Source organism: Bufo bufo, chromosome 3 (genome assembly GCF_905171765.1).
Source record: "Bufo bufo chromosome 3, aBufBuf1.1, whole genome shotgun sequence".
NCBI classification, from domain to species: Eukaryota; Metazoa; Chordata; class Amphibia; order Anura; family Bufonidae; genus Bufo; species Bufo bufo.
Genome location: NC_053391.1, coordinates 439,452,487 through 439,471,054, shown reverse-complemented (window position 1 = coordinate 439,471,054; position 18,568 = coordinate 439,452,487). Strand labels below are relative to the sequence as shown.

Sequence of the window (18,568 nt, the reverse complement as noted above, 5' to 3'; positions counted from 1 at the left end):
GATGCGTCAATTTCCGGAACACTTGGTACCGGATCCGGCATTAATACATTTCAACGGAAAGTGCGGTAAGTGTTCCGGAATTTGGCTGGAAAAGATACCGCTGCAAGCTGCGGTATTTTGTCCGGTCAAATACCGTACAAGGGACAGAACGGAAGACATCCTGATGCATACTGAACAGATTGCTTTCCATTCAGAATGCATTGGGACAAAACGGAAGCGTTTTTTTCCAGTATTGAGGCCCTTTACCGGATTTTAATACCGGAAAAGAATAACCCTAGTGTGAAAGTACCTTAAAGCTATGTCTTTCAGACAGCAAATCAGCATAAAACCGCATAAAACAAAAGACATGTCATACAGTAACTGTACAGCAGATGTAAACCAAGACAATGAACCCTGAATATCAGGGATGTATGAATGTAACTGCAAATTGTAGACACAAAGAACTTACAGTCTCCTGGGTTGAAAGAGTTGCCAGGGTCCCCCATTTGCTTTTGTGGGCTAATATTCTGGCATTTGTTAGCAGCTTGTGCTGGAGGGCAGCTAAAGAAGAAGGGCTCTGGGTGACTGTGCTGCTCTCTCTCTTGTAGGAGAACATCCTAGATGGTGAGATCATCTGTTTGGATATATCAGGCCCTGGCCTGGACTTCATCTCCCTTTGCTCCTTGTAAGCTGAAGCTGGGTAGCTCTGCTTCCACATGCTGATTGTGTCTTCTAGTAGTGCTGGTAAGGCATCTTCAGTGGAAGAGCTGTCCATTTCTTCTTCTACCTCATTGGTGACTGACCATGACACAGAATTTACAATCACATATCCCTGAGAATAGGACAGTAAACTGCATCCCACAATCCACAGCATATAAGATGCCCAGGCAGTTGTTCTGCAATTGAAGGCAGACTCAGACATTTTGTGCAGGCAGAAGATGCTGGATTCTACATTCCTCTTGCCAAGGAGGTGTTTTCGCCTACAAGTCTGTGAGCACCATCTGCTGGGCAATTGAAAATTCTGGTCTGCTCAAGAACAACTGTTTTTCACAGCTATATTTTCCCCTCTAAACAAAGACAATATAAAAAGGAATAGTAATTTAAGTATGCTGAAGAAGAAAAAAAGGCTTAAATATCTCCAACAGTTCATAGAGGTAATCCTGCTGTGTAATGTCCTCTTGACACAGAGGTGTAATGCACTAAAACTTAGCGAATACAGTGTATTAGGAATGCAAGTTTTAGTATATAAAATCCAATTCAAGAGCTGATTTGCGCACCTTATTTACATTCGTATAGATGCACTAAATGTGATGAAGCAGAAGGATCTCCGTGAAAAAAACTTTGCGAGTTCAGAAATGTAAATGTTTTAAAACAGACAAATTAGAAAAAAAGTGAAGAGCTAAAACAATGGACTTAGGGTAAGAGGCGTCCCGAGAAGATCTACTTTGAGGACTAAAAGCCAACAGATTTAGGGGGTCATTTATGAAACAGAAATACTCCTAAATTAGGCATATTTCTGTCTGTGATTGTAGCGCAGAAGTGGTCGTGCAAAATGGTCTAAATGTGAGACAACAAGGAAGCTTTCATTTAGAAGCGGCGGTGGATCCACCACTAGTGCAGGGCTTCATTAAAGAGGTTGTCTCACTTCAGCAAATAGCATTTATTATATCAAGGAAGTTAATACAAGGCACTTACTAATGTATTGTGATTGTCCATATTGCTTCCTTTGCGGGCTGGATTGATATACACTGCTCATTTCCATGGTTATGACCACACTGCAACCCAGCAGCGATGGCCGTGCTTGTACACTATAGGAAAAAGTACTACCCTAATGTGTAGTCCCATGGTCCTGGCCACATGAGAGGCCTGGCTTTTTCCTATAGTGTGCAAGCACGACCACCACGGATGGATTGCAGGGTGGTCATAACCATGGAAACCAACAGTGCATAATGAGATGGAAAAATGAATCTAGCCAGTAAAGGAAGTATTATGGGTAATAACAATACCTTTGTAAGAGGCTTGTATTAACTTTCTCTACATGATAAATGCCATTTGTGGAAGTGAGACAACCCTTTAAGACCTGTGATGGCATCACCATCATATGATCAGTGCAGGAGGGGGCAGAGTTCAGCAGTGGGGAGGGGAAGAGGTGGGAAAGGACCTGTGATGACGTTATGTGACATGAGGAGCAGAGCTTTGTATGGGGAGAGGAAAATGTACATGTTACAGGTTCAGTGTTTCATCTCCTTCTTCCACTGAGAAACAGATATGCTTGTAGTTGTAGTTCTTTCCTCTGATAGATTACAGTAGTAGTCTGTACATGCTGGAAGTTGTACTTTTCTTCTCTGATAGCCTACAATAACAGCTTGGATATAGTGGGTGTAATAGCTCTCTGATATTCTAAAATAAAAGGAAGGGGAGCCAGGGAGCCAGACTGTCCAGCCTGGGAGCCAGACTGTCCAGCCTTAAGCCAGATATCTGCCTCAGTTCTGAGCAGCGTTGATATACTTGAGCAGAGTAGTGGTGCTTCCCCTGAAACATTGTGCGGGTGCTGCTGAATTTACAGGACTTAGAACAATACAGAAGAAGTTTGTTTCATATTTTCAGTCGGTGGGAGACCAATCAATTTCTGTATCAATCTATTTTGTACTTTACATGATCCTACCTCTGAAGGGTCCCAAGTAAAACTGCGATAAGCACTAGCACCATACTGCATAGCAATAAAATTAATTTGTAGCAGGAGGACACAGTGAGAGGCTCATCTAATATTGCAAACCTCTAAATATCTCCTTTGACGAGTAAATATTCAACTTCTAAACAGTTTGGCAGGTCTGTTGGATCATATGTATCATAGGAACAGTCTAGGGGTCATTCAGAGCAATGTAAAATATAGCTATATTCATTAAAAGCCCTGGACAGATGGGTGGGAGTGCACAGTCAAAAGTACAATGCAAAAATGCTTTCAATCAGAGTATGATATAGCTGGATTTTACATTGCCCTGAAATTTGTAGTCTTATAGTGTATGTCCCATCTGTTGGAAGCCACCTTGTCGCTGGTAGATTGGCCCAACACAGTTTTGATTTTAAAAAAAGTGCAGAAAGAGCATCTAATTTTCATATAGTAGGTATAGCAGTAATGCAGTTGCAATGTATTCATGTTTCCAGTGTTTGTATGTGTCTTTGCGCATGGAGCAACAGGTCTGGTCTGTGTGGGCCACAGAGAAGACTTAGGCCCCACTCACACGGGCGAGTATTCTGCGCGGATGCGATGGGTGAGTTGAACGCATTGCACCCGCACTGAATCCTGACCCATTCATTTCTATGGGGCTGTGCACACGAGCGGTGATTTTCACGCATCACTTGTGCATTGCGTGAAAATCGCAGCATGTTCTATATTGTGCGTTTTCACGTAACGTAGGCCCCATAGAAATGAATGGGGTTGCGTGAAAATCGCAAGCATCCGCAAGCAAGTGGGGACCCGATCATTATTATTTCCCCTTATAACATGGTTATAAGGGAAAATAATAGCATTCTGAATACAGAATGAATAGTAAAATAGGGCTGGAGGGGTTAAAAAAAATATTTTAAAAAAATGTAACTCACCTTAATCCACTTGTTCGCGCAGCCAGCATCTCTTCTGTCTTTAACTGTGAGCAATAGGACCTTTGATAACGTCACTACGCTCATCACATGATCCATCACCATGGTGATGGATCATGTGATGGACCATGTGATGAACGCAGTGACGTCATCAAAGGTCCTATTGCTCACAGTTAAAGACAGAAGAGATGCTGGTTGCGCGAACAAGTGGATTAAGGCGAGTAAAAAAAAATTAGATTTTTTTTTTAACCCCTCCAGCCCTATTGTACTATGCATTCTGTATTCAGAATGCTATTATTTTCCCTTATAACCATGTTATAAGGGGAAATAATACAATCTACACTACAACTAACCCAAACCTGAACTTCTGTGAAGAAGTTCGGGTCTGGGTACCACAGTCGGTTTTTTATCACGCGCGTGCAAAACACACCCGCGCGATAAAAACTGAACATCGGAACCCAATCGCAGTCAAAACTGACTGCAATTGCGTTCCTACTCGCGCGGGTTTGCCGCAATGCACCGGGACGCATCCGGACACGCCTGTGTGAAAGAGGCCTTAGATGGTATTAAATAAGCTGAGCATGAATCATCCTCAAAATGAAACGTATAGTGTGGCAGGACATTATTCAAGTGACTCTGTTGGCTGTAGGTATGGTTTTGCACTTTAATTCTCCATTTTTATGGAGTAAAGAAATGGTACATATACTTTCCTAGTAATCAGCAAGTAATGAGATTTATCATAAATACAGTTTAATCACCCCTGATGTAGTAATGCAATCTTCCCACTAGATGGTGCACCATAAAAGGAGACACTGCACTGTCTATGAAGAGAGCAGTGCAAAGAAGAATAGCGGCTCTGCCTCTTGATGATGTGAGTCATGGCGCACTGGCCAGTGTCAGTGCACAGAAGATGAAAGAAGAGGAGCCCAATATTAAACACCAATCTGGTGCCATGTTAGACAGTTTGTGAGCCTCATGTTGTGCTCTCACCTCCATGCTGGTGATGAGCAAAGCAGTTCAAACACTCGAAAGCAAACACATGATTGAAGCGCTCCATACTCGAACCTGACCATCGTTGGATCCCAAACAGAACTTGGATTCCTTTCTAAAGCTGATTCAGTTCCAGCATGTAGCAGTCCAGGTTTCTCATTCCCCTCCAGTGTACCAGGTACTGAAGGGAACCCCGAAGAACTCTAGAGTCAAGAATCCTGGAGATCTCGAACTCTAAATTCCCATCGACCAGAACAGGAGGAGGAGGCAATGGCGATGGTTCCACCGGTCTCACATAATCCTGATGGGTCTTCAGATCAGGAGAGTAAATTAAAATGTCATCCAAGTAAACTACCACGCACCTCCCCACCAAGTGATGAAAAATGTCATTGACGAATCTCTGAAATACTGCTGGCGCGTTCGTCAACCCAAAAGGCATAACCAGATTCTCAAAATGACCCTCGTGTGTATTGAAGGCCGTCTTCCACTCATCCCCTTCCTTGATTCTGATCAGATTGTAGGCCCCTCTCAAATCCAACTTGGAGAACACCCTGGCACCAACAATCTGATCAAAAAGGTCGGAGATCAAAGGAAGGGGATACGGATCCCGGACCGTAATACGGTTCAATTCCCGAAAATCCAAACATGGTCTCAGTGATCCATCATTTTTCTTAACAAAGAAAAAACCTACTGCCACCAGAGACGATAGCCTAATATGACCTTTTGCCAAACTCTCGGCGATATACTTTCGCATGACCTCTCTTTCAGGTTGGGAAAGATTGTAAAGGCGAGACTTAGCTCCTGGGATGAGATTAACAGGACAATCATAGTCACGATGAGGGGGCAATTCCTGAGTCCCACCCTCCGAACAGACATCCGCAAAGTCTGAGAGATATTGAGGTAGAACCGCAGTGGACACCCCAGAGATAGATGTGCCAAGACAATTCTCCGAACAAAACTCTCCCCAACCAATAATTTGTCTTGCCTGCCAATCAATAATTGGATTATGTTTTGTCAACCACGGTAAACCTAGGACTATAGGAGCAGGCAAATTCCTCATGACAAAACAAGAAATAAGCTCTACATGTGAATCCCCCAACCTTAACTGAATAGCATGTGCAATATGAGTGAGACTCCTTTGAGAAAGAGGTGAAGAATCTATTGCAAACACCGGAATCTCCCTTTCTAAAGTGCACGTACTTAGACCCAGATTTTGAAGGAAAAGAAAGTCAATAAGGTTCAGCCCAGCACCACAGTCAATGAATACCTCAACAAAAAATTTTCTTGAGTCTAGCGCCACCATAGCTCGAAGGAGAAAACGAGAATTACAGGGAGCTTGCATATTTGCTTGTTCCACTACTCCATTCACGCTACCAAGAGTCAGGACGTTTTTTTTTTCTTTCATATCATCACGCGGTTTAACAAAAGGACAAGCAAAAACAAAATGGTGACCTTTACCACAGTAGTAACATAGTTTATGTAATCTCCTAAAGTTTCTCCTACCAGAACGAAAAGATATCTGACCCAACTGCATGGGTTCCTCCCCTACCCCAGAGTTATAAGTAATATCACCCTGGGCAGCAGGTGAGACAAAACCACACGCAGAAGGGATCCCTTGCACGGAGGGACCCTTACACCTCTCTCTGACACGTCTATCCAACCGTATAGCCAAAGACATAGCATTCTCTAGAGTATCTGGGTACTCATGAAAAGCCAGGGCATCTTTCAACCTTTCAGATAACCCCTGACAAAACTGACTACGTAACGCGGGGTCGTTCCACCCCGACTCAGTAGCCCATCTCCTAAACTCTACGCAGTAAACCTCTGCAGTATGTTTACCCTGTAATAAGTTACGCAATTTAGATTCTGCCATCGAGACCCGATCTGGGTCATCGTAAATCAATCCCAGGGCTTTGAAAAATTCCTCCACCGACCGGAGGGCCAGAGAAACGGGCGGCAGAGAAAAAGCCCAGGATTGCGCATCCCATTTTAGCAGAGATATGATTATACCAACCCTCTGACTTTTATCACCTGACGAAAATGGACGCAGTAGAAAATACAATTTGCATGACTCTTTAAAGCGAAAAAAATCATCTGCACCCCCTGAAAATATCTCGGGAAGAGCGACTTTAGGCTCCCCACCAATTTGACCTGCACCTGATGCCAGAACACTCTGACACCGTGTGACCGAACTACGCAGATCCGCAACCTCTAGGAATAATCCCTGCATGCGGTCAACCAGTGTATCAATTGACGCCATCACAAAACCGCTGAGTAATGGCAGTCACAGTATGGCGGGTTATAATGTCACGGCGGACAGTATCTCAGATATACAGACAACCAAATAAACAAGTGTCTAGGCGAGATGCTGGGGAATGGTCACCTCCTAGCATATCCCTGACTTCTGTCCCTACGCTGCTAAGCCCACATTCAGACCTTGATGGTAGGAATAATGTGTCCTCGTGCCTGGACTGCAAACACCCTAGAATCCCTGAGATGGTGAAAGGGGAGAAGGGGCAGAAGACACACAAACAGCCTAGACCGCAAATAACAAAAATAGAAACCAAACTTATCTGAGCTGGAACAGACAATCCTTCCTTCCTTGAATCCAAGGCCAGACTGAATTCTAAACAAAACAAAACAAATGGTTAGACACGTGCTGCCAATCTGACAGACCTCCGCACACCGTCCGAGCAGGGCATGACACCATCCTGATTCTCTTAGTGCATGCAACAGCTTCGCTCAACCGGATAGGAAGAGCGGAGTGGCGCGACTTGCCGGGAGGACGGAGGAGCAGGAGCGGGTCGAGCGAAGTTGGCGCATGCGCAATGAATTCTGTGAGGCGAAGAGGAGTAAATAAATTAGCAGTGGTGCGGTGCTGGGCTCCAAAGTAATGGGCGCGACTGAGCTCCAACGGCCGGAGGGACAGCCCCTTGGGCTCCTTTATTTAGGTAATTAGCATATTAATAAAAGCGATTTTATAGACAAATTACAAGACACAGGGCAGTAATACTAGTATATTTTAATGTAAATCGTGGAGACTGATGTGGTGATGTGAATAGCTCAGTAAGTAAAATCCAGGTGACAGTGTCCCTTTAAAAGACTTTGTGGATATGTGTTTATGCTACCTTTGCCAAAGTACTATGCCCTCCTGTAGAGTGATTGGAGTGATATATATGGTATAGTAAAGGTTTTGCATGCTGCAAATCAATGTGCCAGTGGCTGTCTTATTTCCTCGCCATCAAAAGAACCTATAGGATATGTGCTCTCTGTGCATCTTAAAATGTCTCACTCACATTTTTTGGCGCCTGGGCTGGTTTGCTATAAAGGCTCAACCTTAGGGCTTGTTCACACGAAGGTGCCGTGTTTTGCGGTCCGCAAATTGTGGATATGCAAAACACTGATGCTGCCCGTGTGCCTTCCGCAATTTACGGAACTAACGGCCCTTTATAGAAATGCCTATTCTTGTCCTCAAAATGGACAAGAATAGGCAACTGTTAGCGTCTTATAGTGTAAGACACTAACTGTTCAATACAGCACAATACAGATGTATCGTGCTGCATTGAAACAGGGATCAGACCCTGTAATGTTGAAGTCCCAGAGTGGGACAAATAATAAAGTGGAAAAAAAAAAGTTAATAAAATTAAAATTTGACAAAAAATAATTAAATGTTTCAAGTAAAAAAAAAATTTCATCGTCCTTTTCCAAAAATAAAGTAAAAAAATTGTAATAAATAGAGAAAAGACATATAGAAATATTAGGTATCTTTGTGTCCGTATCTACCAGCTCTATAAACATATCACATGACCTAACCCTGCAGATGAACGACGTAAAAAAAAACAAAAAAAAAAACTGTGCTAAATAAACAATTTTTTTGTCACCTTACATCACAAAAAGTACAACAGCAAGCGATCAAAAAGGCGTACACCCACCAAAATAGTACCAATCTAACAGTCACTTCATCCCGCAAAAAATGAGCCACTACCTGAGACAATCGCCCAAAAAAATAAGAAAACTATGGCTCAGAATATGGAGACACTAAAACATCATTTTTTTTGTTTTAAAAAAGCTGTTATTGTGTAGAATTTACATAAATAAATAAAAAGTATACATATTAGGTATCGCCGCATCCATATCGACCGGCTCTATAAAAATATCACATGACCTAACCCCTCAGGTGAACACTGTAAAAAAATAAAAACGGTGTAAAAAAAGCCATTTTTTGTCACCTTACATCACAAAAAGTGTAATAGCAAGCGGTCAAAAAGTCATATGCACCCCAAAATAGTGCCAATCAAACAGTCATCTCATCCCGCAAAAAATGAGACCATACCTAAGATAATCGCCCAAAAACTTAAAAAACTATGGCTCTCAGACTATGGAGACACTAAAACATGATTTTTTTTGTTTCAAAAATGAAATCATTGTGTAAAACTTACATAAATAAAACAATTGTATACATATTAGGTATCGCCGCGTCCGTGACAATCTACTCTTTAAAAATACCACATGATCTAACCTGTCAGATGAATGTTGTAAATAACAAAAAAAAACTGTGCCAAAACAGCTATTTCTTGTTACCTTGCCTCACAAAAAGTGTAATATAGAGCAACCAAAAATCATATGCACCCTAAACTAGTACCAACAAAACTTCCACCCTATCCCGTAGTTTCTAAAATGGGGTCACTTTTTTGGAGTTTCTACTCTAGGGGTGCATCAGGGGGCTTCAAATGGGACGTGGTGTCAAAAAAAAGTCTAGCAAAATCTGCCTTCCAAAAACAGTATGTCATTCCTTTGCTTCTGCGCCCTGCCGTGTGCCCGTACAGCAGTTTACGACCACATATGGGGTGTTTCTGTAAACTACAGAATCAGGGCCATAAATAATGAGTTTTGTTTGGCTGTTAACCCTTGCTTTGTAACTGGAAAAAAAATATTAAAATGGAAAATCTGCCAAAAAAGTGAAATTTTGAAATTGTATCTCTATTTTCCATTATTTCTTGTGGAAAACCTAAAGGGTTAACAACGTTTGTAAAATCTGTTTTGAATACCTTGAGGGGTGTAGTTTCTTAGATGGGGTCACTTTTATGGAGTTTCTACTCTAGGGGTGCATCAGGGGGGCTTCAAATGGGACATGTAAAAAAAAAAAACAGTCTAGCAAAATCTGCCTTCCAAAAACCGTATGGCATTCCTTTCCTTCTGCGCCCTGCCGTGTGCCCGTACATCAGTTTACGACCACATATGGAGTGTTTCTATAAACTACAGAATCAGGGCCATAAATAATGAGTTTTGTTTGGCTGTTAACCCTTGCTTTGTAACTGGAAAAAAAATATTAAAATGGAAAATCTGCCAAAAAAGTGACATTTTGAAATTGTATCTCTATTTTCCATTAATTCTTGTGGAACACCTAAAGGGTTAACGACATTTGTAAAATCTGTTTTGAATACATTGAGGAGTGTCGTTTCTAGAATGGGGTCATTTTTGGGTGGTTTCTATTATGTAAGCTTCACAAAGTGACTTCAGACCTGAACTGGTCCGTAGAAAGTTGGTTTTTGAAAATTTCTGAGAAATTTCAAGATTTACTTCTAAACTTCTAAGCCTTGTAACGTCCCCCAAAAATAAAATTCCTAAAATGATCCTAACATGAAGTAGACATATGGGAAATGTAAAGTAATAACTATTTTTGTAGGTATTAATATGTATTATAGAAGTAGAGAAATTGAAACCTGGAAATTTGCAAATTTTTCAAAATTTTTGGCAAATTTGGTATTTTTTAATAAATAAAAATGAATTTTTTTAACTCCATTTTACCAGTGTCATGAAGTACAATATGTGACGAAAAAACATTCTTAGAATGGCCTGGATAAGTCAAGGCGTTTTAAAGTTATCACCACATAAAGTGACACTGGTCAGATTTGCAAAAAATGGCCTGGTCCTGAAGGTGAAAATGAGCCCGGTCCTTAAGGGGTTAAAGGGTTTAGAAAGTCTGACTTTTTTTGGATTATAGCCATGGGGCAATTATACATTAACTGTATCCATTTAACGAATACGGGTCCAACTCCCATTTTCTGGAGCACCAGCCATAAATATTGCCATTCCACGCTGTCGAATGCTTTGGCCGCATCAAGAGATGGGACCGCCGCATCAAGAGATGCGACCGCCGCATTCAAGGCGTGGACCTGATTAATTTGAATATTCAGAAATAACCTCCTAATTTTCACGGCTGTTGACATATTAGGCATGAATCCTGCCTGATCAGTATGTATGAGAGAGGTTATCACTGAATTTAACCTATTTGCCAATATTTTAGCTAAAACTTAAATCTACCTGTAGCAAGGATATAGGCCTATATGATTCCACCACCAAACTATCCTTTCCCGGTTTGGGGATGACCATAATAATAGCTTTATTCATAGACCCAGGAAGAGTACCCTGACTTTGTGCCTCCTTATAGACCTCTAGCATTTGAGGTAATAGTGTAGAGGCATAAGTTCTATATATTTCAACCGGTAATCCTTCCCCCCGAGGCCTTATTATTTGACATATCACCAAAGGCATCTTCCATTTCCTTTATAGTTATACAGGGAGTGCAGAATTATTAGGCAAGTTGTATTTTTGAGGATTAATTTTATTATTGAACAACAACCATGTTCTCAATGAACCCAAAAAACTCATTAATATCAAAGCTGAATATTTTTGGAAGTAGTTTTTAGTTTGTTTTTAGTTTTAGCTATTTTAGGGGGATATCTGTGTGTGCAGGTGACTATTACTGTGCATAATTATTAGGCAACTTAACAAAAAACAAATATATACCCATTTCAATTATTTATTTTTACCAGTGAAACCAATATAACATCTCAACATTCACAAATATACATTTCTGACATTCAAAAACAAATCAGTGACCAATATAGCCACCTTTCTTTGCAAGGACACTCAAAAGCCTGCCATCCATGGATTCTGTCAGTGTTTTGATCTGTTCACCATCAACATTGCGTGCAGCAGCAACCACAGCCTCCCAGACACTGTTCAGAGAGGTGTACTGTTTTCCCTCCTTGTAAATCTCACATTTGATGATGGACCACAGGTTCTCAATGGGGTTCAGATCAGGTGAACAAGGAGGCCATGTCATTAGATTTTCTTCTTTTATACCCTTTCTTGCCAGCCACGCTGTGGAGTACTTGGACGCGTGTGATGGAGCATTGTCCTGCATGAAAATCATGTTTTTCTTGAAGGATGCAGACTTCTTCCTGTACCACTGCTTGAAGAAGGTGTCTTCCAGAAACTGGCAGTAGGACTGGGAGTTGAGCTTGACTACATCCTCAACCCGAAAAGGCCCCACAAGCTCATCTTTAATGATACCAGCCCAAACCAGTACTCCACCTCCACCCTTGCTGGCGTCTGAGTCGGACTGGAGCTCTCTGCCCTTTACCAATCCAGCCACGGGCCCATCCATCTGGCCCATCAAGACTCACTCTCATTTCATCAGTCCATAAAACCTTAGAAAAATCAGTCTTGAGATATTTCTTGGCCCAGTCTTGACGTTTCAGCTTGTGTGTCTTGTTCAGTGGTGGTCGTCTTTCAGCCTTTCTTACCTTGGCCATGTCTCTGAGTATTGCACACCTTGTGCTTTTGGGCACTCCAGTGATGTTGCAGCTCTGAAATATGGCCAAACTGGTGGCAAGTGGCATCTTGGCAGCTGCACGCTTGACTTTTCTCAATTCATGGGCAGTTATTATGAGCCTTGGTTTTTCCACACGCTTCTTGCGACCCTGTTGACTATTTTGAATGAAACGCTTGATTGTTCGATGATCACGCTTCAGAAGCTTTGCAATTTTAAGAGTGCTGCATCCCTCTGCAAGATATCTCACTATTTTTGACTTTTCTGAGCCTGTAAAGTCCTTCTTTTGACCCATTTTGCCAAAGGAAAGGAAGTTGCCTAATAATTATGCACACCTAATATAGGGTGTTGATGTCATTAGACCACACCCCTTCTCATTACTGAGATGCACATCACCTAATATGCTTAATTGGTAGTAGGCTTTCGAGCCTATACAGCTTGGAGTAAGACAACATGCATAAAGAGGATGATGTGGTCAAAATACTCATTTGCCTAATAATTCTGCACTCCCTGTAGAAGCATCCAGGAAGTTTCGCTGCTCCTCATTAAGGGTCCATTCACACGTCCGTGTGTGTTTTGCGGATCCACGGATCCGCAAAACATGGACATCGGCGATGTGCGTTCCGCATTTTGCGGACAGCACATCGCCGGCACTTAATAGAAAATGCCTAATCTTGTCCGCAATGGCGGACAAGAATAGGACATGTTCTATTTTTTTCGGGAACGGAATTGCGGACCCAGAAGTGCGGATCCACAATTCCGGATCCGGGCAGCACATTGTGCAGCCCCATAGAAATGAATGGGTCCGCAATTCCGTTCCGCAAAATTCGGAACAGAATTGTGGACGTGTGAATGGACCCTTAGGGTAGGGAGTTGCAACTGGTCTAGGAACCCTCCAATCTCTGTCTGCAACGTCCACTTTTGATTCATAGAATGATGAATAAAACTCGTGCATGACCTCTAAGATCTGATCTGTTGCCGTACACAAGTCCCCAGCTGAATTACAAAGAGCAGGTATGTATGCCGATGGCTGTTGGGCCCTAGATATGAGTGCCAATAACCTCCCCGTTCTGTCCCCCTCCTCATAATACGATTGCTTTTGAAAAAAGCGTTTATTCGTCGCGTTAAGAAGCAAGCGGTCATAAAATCAAATATTACATACACTATGCATGAAGATTAATGCTATGTATCTCATGATTTAACTTTCAGACTCTAGATTTGTTAATAAAGACTACGGTCCTTTCAGGAATATTAACTAACTGCACAATGTCTGTTGTTATATACATACAGCTGTAACGAAATATAATTTGTCATAAGAAATGAATATGCCTAATATATGAAAAACTTTCAATAAAAAGAAAATGTTACAAAGAAGCAAGCGGTCATTTAGAGCTTGCTGCGCTTACTTCCAGAGTGTTGCAGTTTCCAGAGAAGGGTGCTCCACATAATCTGCCTCTGCCCTTTCCACCCCCATCAGCAGTTTTTGTACAGTCGCTCTAGTTTCATTACGTTTCGCGTTAACTTCCGCTATGAGTAACCCCCTCAAGTATGCCTTCATGGCATCCCACACTACTAACTTAGATGCAGTAGGCAAATTATATTGGAAAAACTCCTTCAGCCTTTCTCCCACTCCCGACAGATCAGCTAGAACAGAAAGCCAGTGCGGATTCAATTTCTACAGTGTACCTCTACCCATTATTGGGTGAAGAAAATGAACCAACGCTAAAACTGGAGAATGATCAGAGAGTCGTCTGGGTAAGTATTGTATGTCCTCAATGAGGCGGCCCATTTCAGCGTTCCCCAGAACTAGGTCTATTCTGTATAACGATTCATACAGTGGCGGAAATAATTATTTGACCCCTCACTGATTTTGTAAGTTTGTCCAATGACAAAGAAATGAAAAGTCTCAGAACAGTATCATTTCAATGGTAGGTTTATTGTAACAGTGGCAGATAGCACATCAAAAGGAAAATCGAAAAAATAACTTTAAATAAAAGATAGCAACTGATTTGCATTTCATTGAGTGAAATAAGTATTTGAACCCCTACCAACCATTAAGAGTTCTGGCTCCCACAGAGTGGTTAGACACTTCTACTCAATTAGTCACCCTCATTAAGGACACCTGTCTTAACTAGTCACCTGTATAAAAGACACCTGTCCACAGAATCAATTAATCAAGCAGACTCCAAACTCTCCAACATGGGAAAGACCAAAGAGCTGTCCAAGGATGTCAGAGACAAAATTGTAGACCTGCACAAGGCTGGAATGGGCTACAAAACCATTAGCAAGAAGCTGGGAGAGAAGGTGACAACTGTTGGTGCGATTGTTCGAAAATGGAAGGAGCACAAAATGACCATCAATCGACCTCGCTCTGGGGCTCCACGCAAGATCTCACCTCGTGGGGTGTCAATGGTTCTGAGAAAGGTGAAAAAGCATCCTAGAACTACACGGGAGGAGTTAGTTAATGACCACAAATTAGCAGGGACCACAGTCACCAAGAAAACCATTGGAAACACATTACACCGCAATGGATTAAAATCCTGCAGGGCTCGCAAGGTCCCCCTGCTCAGGAAGGCACATGTGCAGGCCCGTCTGAAGTTTGCCAATGAACACCTGAATGATTCAGAGAGTGACTGGGAGAAGGTGCTGTGGTCTGATGAGACCAAAATAGAGCTCTTTGGCATTAACTCAACTCGCTGTGTTTGGAGGAAGAAAAATGCTGCCTATGACCCCCAAAACACCGTCCCCACCGTCAAGCATGGGGGTGGAAACATTTTGCTTTGGGGGTGTTTTTCTGCTAAGGGCACAGGACAATTTATTCGCATAAACGGGAAAATGGACGGAGCCATGTATCGTGAAATCCTGAGCGACAACCTCCTTCCCTCTGCCAGGAAACTGAAAATGGGTCGTGGATGGGTGTTCCAGCACGACAATGACCCAAAACATACAGCAAAGGCAACAAAGGAGTGGCTCAAGAAGAAGCACATTAAGGTCATGGAGTGGCCTAGTCAGTCTCCGGACCTTAATCCAATCGAAAACCTATGGAGGGAGCTCAAGCTCAGAGTTGCACAGAGACAGCCTCGAAACCTTAGGGATTTAGAGATAATCTGCAAAGAGGAGTGGACCAACATTCCTCCTAAAATGTGCGCAAACTTGGTCATCAATTACAAGAAACGTTTGACCTCTGTGCTTGCAAACAAGGGTTTTTCCACCAAGTATTAAGTCTTTTTTTGTTAGAGGGTTCAAATACTTATTTCACTCAATGAAATGCAAATCAGTTGCTATCTTTTATTTAAAGTTATTTTTTCGATTTTCCTTTTGATGTGCTATCTGCCACTGTTACAATAAACCTACCATTGAAATGATACTGTTCTGAGACTTTTCATTTCTTTGTCATTGGACAAACTTACAAAATCAGTGAGGGGTCAAATAATTATTTCCGCCACTGTAGGTACTGGAGTAACATGAGTATTGTTTTGTGTATGGATTTTTCAGCCTCTAAAAATCTAACACGGATGCTTCAGTCAGGAGCCTGCCAAATAAAGTAGTCTCCTCTGAAGTCAAATGGGTGGATATACCCATTTTATCCAATACCGGGCTAATCACATTATTAAAATCCCCCAAAATGATTGTCGGAACAGCGAGTATGCCCGCAAGAAATGACAGCACTTCCCTAATGATCAATGGCGAGTACAATGGCGGTATATAGACCCCAACTATGGCACAAGGTATATTAAGGATTGTGCCATATAAACAGACATAGCACCCGTTATCGTCTATCTTGTCAGATATACATTGAAAAGTTATATTTCTATAAATGAGTATACTAACCCCCCTCACATAAGTGGAATAAGTGGCATGAAAGCAATGCTTCGCACATTGAGGTTTAAGTAACTTGGTCGTTAAATGCATCTCCTGCAAGTAGCATATCAGGGGCTGGTAAAGTTTCAAAGTTTCCATTATGGCCTTTCTTTTATTAGCCTCTTTGATCCGTCTTGTATCTGCACAGACGGATCCGCACCAATAATGCAAACACTTGTATCCGTTAATAACGGATCCGTTTGCATTATTCATTCAAAAAAGTCTAAGTCAAAACGTCTTGACTTACATTGTAAGTCAATGGGTGACGGATCCGTTTTCAATTGCACCATATTGTGTCAGTGAAAAACGGATCCGTCCCTATTGACTTACATTGTAAGTCAGGACGGATCTGTTTGGGTCCGCATAGTCAGACGGTCACCAAAACGCTGCAAGCTGCGTTTTAGTGACCGTCTAAAAAAACGCAACGGAGACCAAATGCAGCCAAGTTGATGCATTCTGAACGGATCCTTATCCATTCAGAATGCTTTGGGGCTGAACTGATCCATTTTTGGGCCACTTGTAAGAGCCCTGAAACGGATCTCACAAGCGGACCCAGAAACGCCAGTGTGAAAGTAGCCTTACAAAGCTTGTTGGTTTAGCCATAGTTATCTAAGGGTGATATACTTAGAGCCACCCCTTCCTCCCCTGCGGGAGTACCTGTGACCTATAACTGTTCATCAGCACAACTAACATACACAAGCTCCACATGGACACATTCCCCATAGCTGCAGGTCGTATAGCAGTAACCCCTAATAATCCCAAAAAACTGTGCCTAAAATTAGGATACTAACAATTAAAATGAAAATATGAAGGCGCTGGCCTTCCCGACAGGCCTCGACTAAGTACACCCCACCTGAGGTCCTCGGGATCAAGAAAGAACCGCCTGTTAGCAAGGCCAGTTAGCTGGACAGCTAGTCCACCGGCGGCCAGCTAGTAGAAGCAAAAACTAGACCAACCCACAACAGTAACTAATAGCAACACTAATTGGACCAGTTGCATCGCATTCTCCTGCCCGTTTCCCGGTTATTAATTATAGCTTGTATACATATACTAGACAGTGCAATACCCCTACTGCCCATTGTAAATACAGAATGCGCTCTGATAGGAACACTCAGATAGCATAACATATACAGTAACTAAGCTAGCTTCAACACATGCACATGCCCAGGCATACACTGGCAGTGACTAGGATCCGTGTACATGCGTCTCAATCTGGTGGCTGTCTATCCTCGCATAGTTGTCGCGTCTGTCCAGCCATCTCAAAGCCTCTTTTGGATCATCAAAGAAGCTGGTAGATCCCAGGGCAACCACCCTGAGCTTTGCTGGGTACATAATCGAATAGGAGACTCCATACTCTCTCAAACGACGCTTTACCTCAAGGAATTTTGCTCTCTTTTTCTGCACCTCTATGGAGTAGTCAGGAAATAGTGACACCTTGTGGCCATTAAAGGATAGATCCGACAATTCTCTGGCCTTCCTAAGAATGATATCAGGATCTCTGTAATGGAGTACTTCAATAAGCACAGGTCTTGGGGGTGCTCCCGGAGGTAATGGACGAGTAGGCACCCTGTGGGCTCATTCAAGCGCAAATAGTGGAGTTAGAGTCTCAGGGCCAAACTTGTCCTTTAGTCAGGATTCAAAGAACTCTGTAGGGTTACCACCTTCCACCTTTTCTGGTACTTCCACTAATCTTACATTATTTCTTCTTAGACGGTTCTCCAAATCATCTTGTTTAACAGCAAGTATTTCCAGCCTACTCTAATGTGCTGTATTGTTTCTTTTGAGAGGAAGGATAGCGTCCTCCCTATCACCCATTCTCTCTTCCAGGGCAGTTGTTTGCTCCGCCAACTTTCTAAAGTCCTGCCGGACTATGGATACATCTTCTTTTATGGCCCCCACTTGCATTGTCAGCGCCTTCAGCGACTTTCCACACTTGGTAATTGCCTGCATGACATCCTTGAGTGTAGGCTCCTCAGAGTCCTGAGCCTCTGATTCAGTATCTGCCCCGCTTGGCTGTAGGACGCCATATTTATTAGAGGTAGAGGACCGCTGTTTTCCAGTGGCGGCCTCCAACACCTCACATTCTGAGTCCATTCCCCGTTCCAGCACTGTCGACTCACCCTTGTCCCAGGGCCGTTTTGCCCTGAGTGGGGCCGCCGATCGTGCATATTGACCCAGCCGCGCTGCAGCTTCCCACTGTAGGTCCGCTGCGCGGTTTCGGCGATGAGGTGTGACGGAGCCAACGCCCTTTGCAGGTCATTATCGGAGCCTCTCCCGTCCTTTCTCCTCGTCATGACTGCAGAGTTTTGCAGGTGTTCGCAGGAGTTCGCAGGAAACGGGCACTCGAGCGTTCTCTATTAGGAGCACAGCAGGGTAAGTGATCACTCAGGATAAACGGCCGGGACATTGCAGGAGCTCAGTGAATGCACAGCCGCTCACATGCTTGGCCAGCCACGCCCCCACTTTACAGACTTTATTATCACTGTCCCCAATGGGGCTCACAATCTAAGTTCCCCATCA

The 18,568-nt window shown here is 42.7% G+C and overlaps 1 protein-coding gene across 1 annotated transcript in view; it reads right to left on the bottom strand.

Annotated features, from left to right (window-relative positions):
- The window catches only part of CREG2 (cellular repressor of E1A stimulated genes 2), a 49,226-nt gene extending 30,884 nt beyond the window's left edge, over window positions 1–18,342 (bottom strand). The window contains exons 1-4 of the mRNA XM_040422311.1: window positions 18,169–18,342; window positions 17,927–18,061; window positions 964–1,046; window positions 449–875 (exon numbers count right to left, since the gene is read on the bottom strand). Of these exons, the coding sequence (XP_040278245.1) occupies window positions 449–875; window positions 964–1,046; window positions 17,927–18,061; window positions 18,169–18,342 (819 nt within the window). The remainder of the gene's footprint in view (window positions 1–448; window positions 876–963; window positions 1,047–17,926; window positions 18,062–18,168) is intronic.
- Window positions 18,343–18,568: the final 226 nt, after the last annotated feature.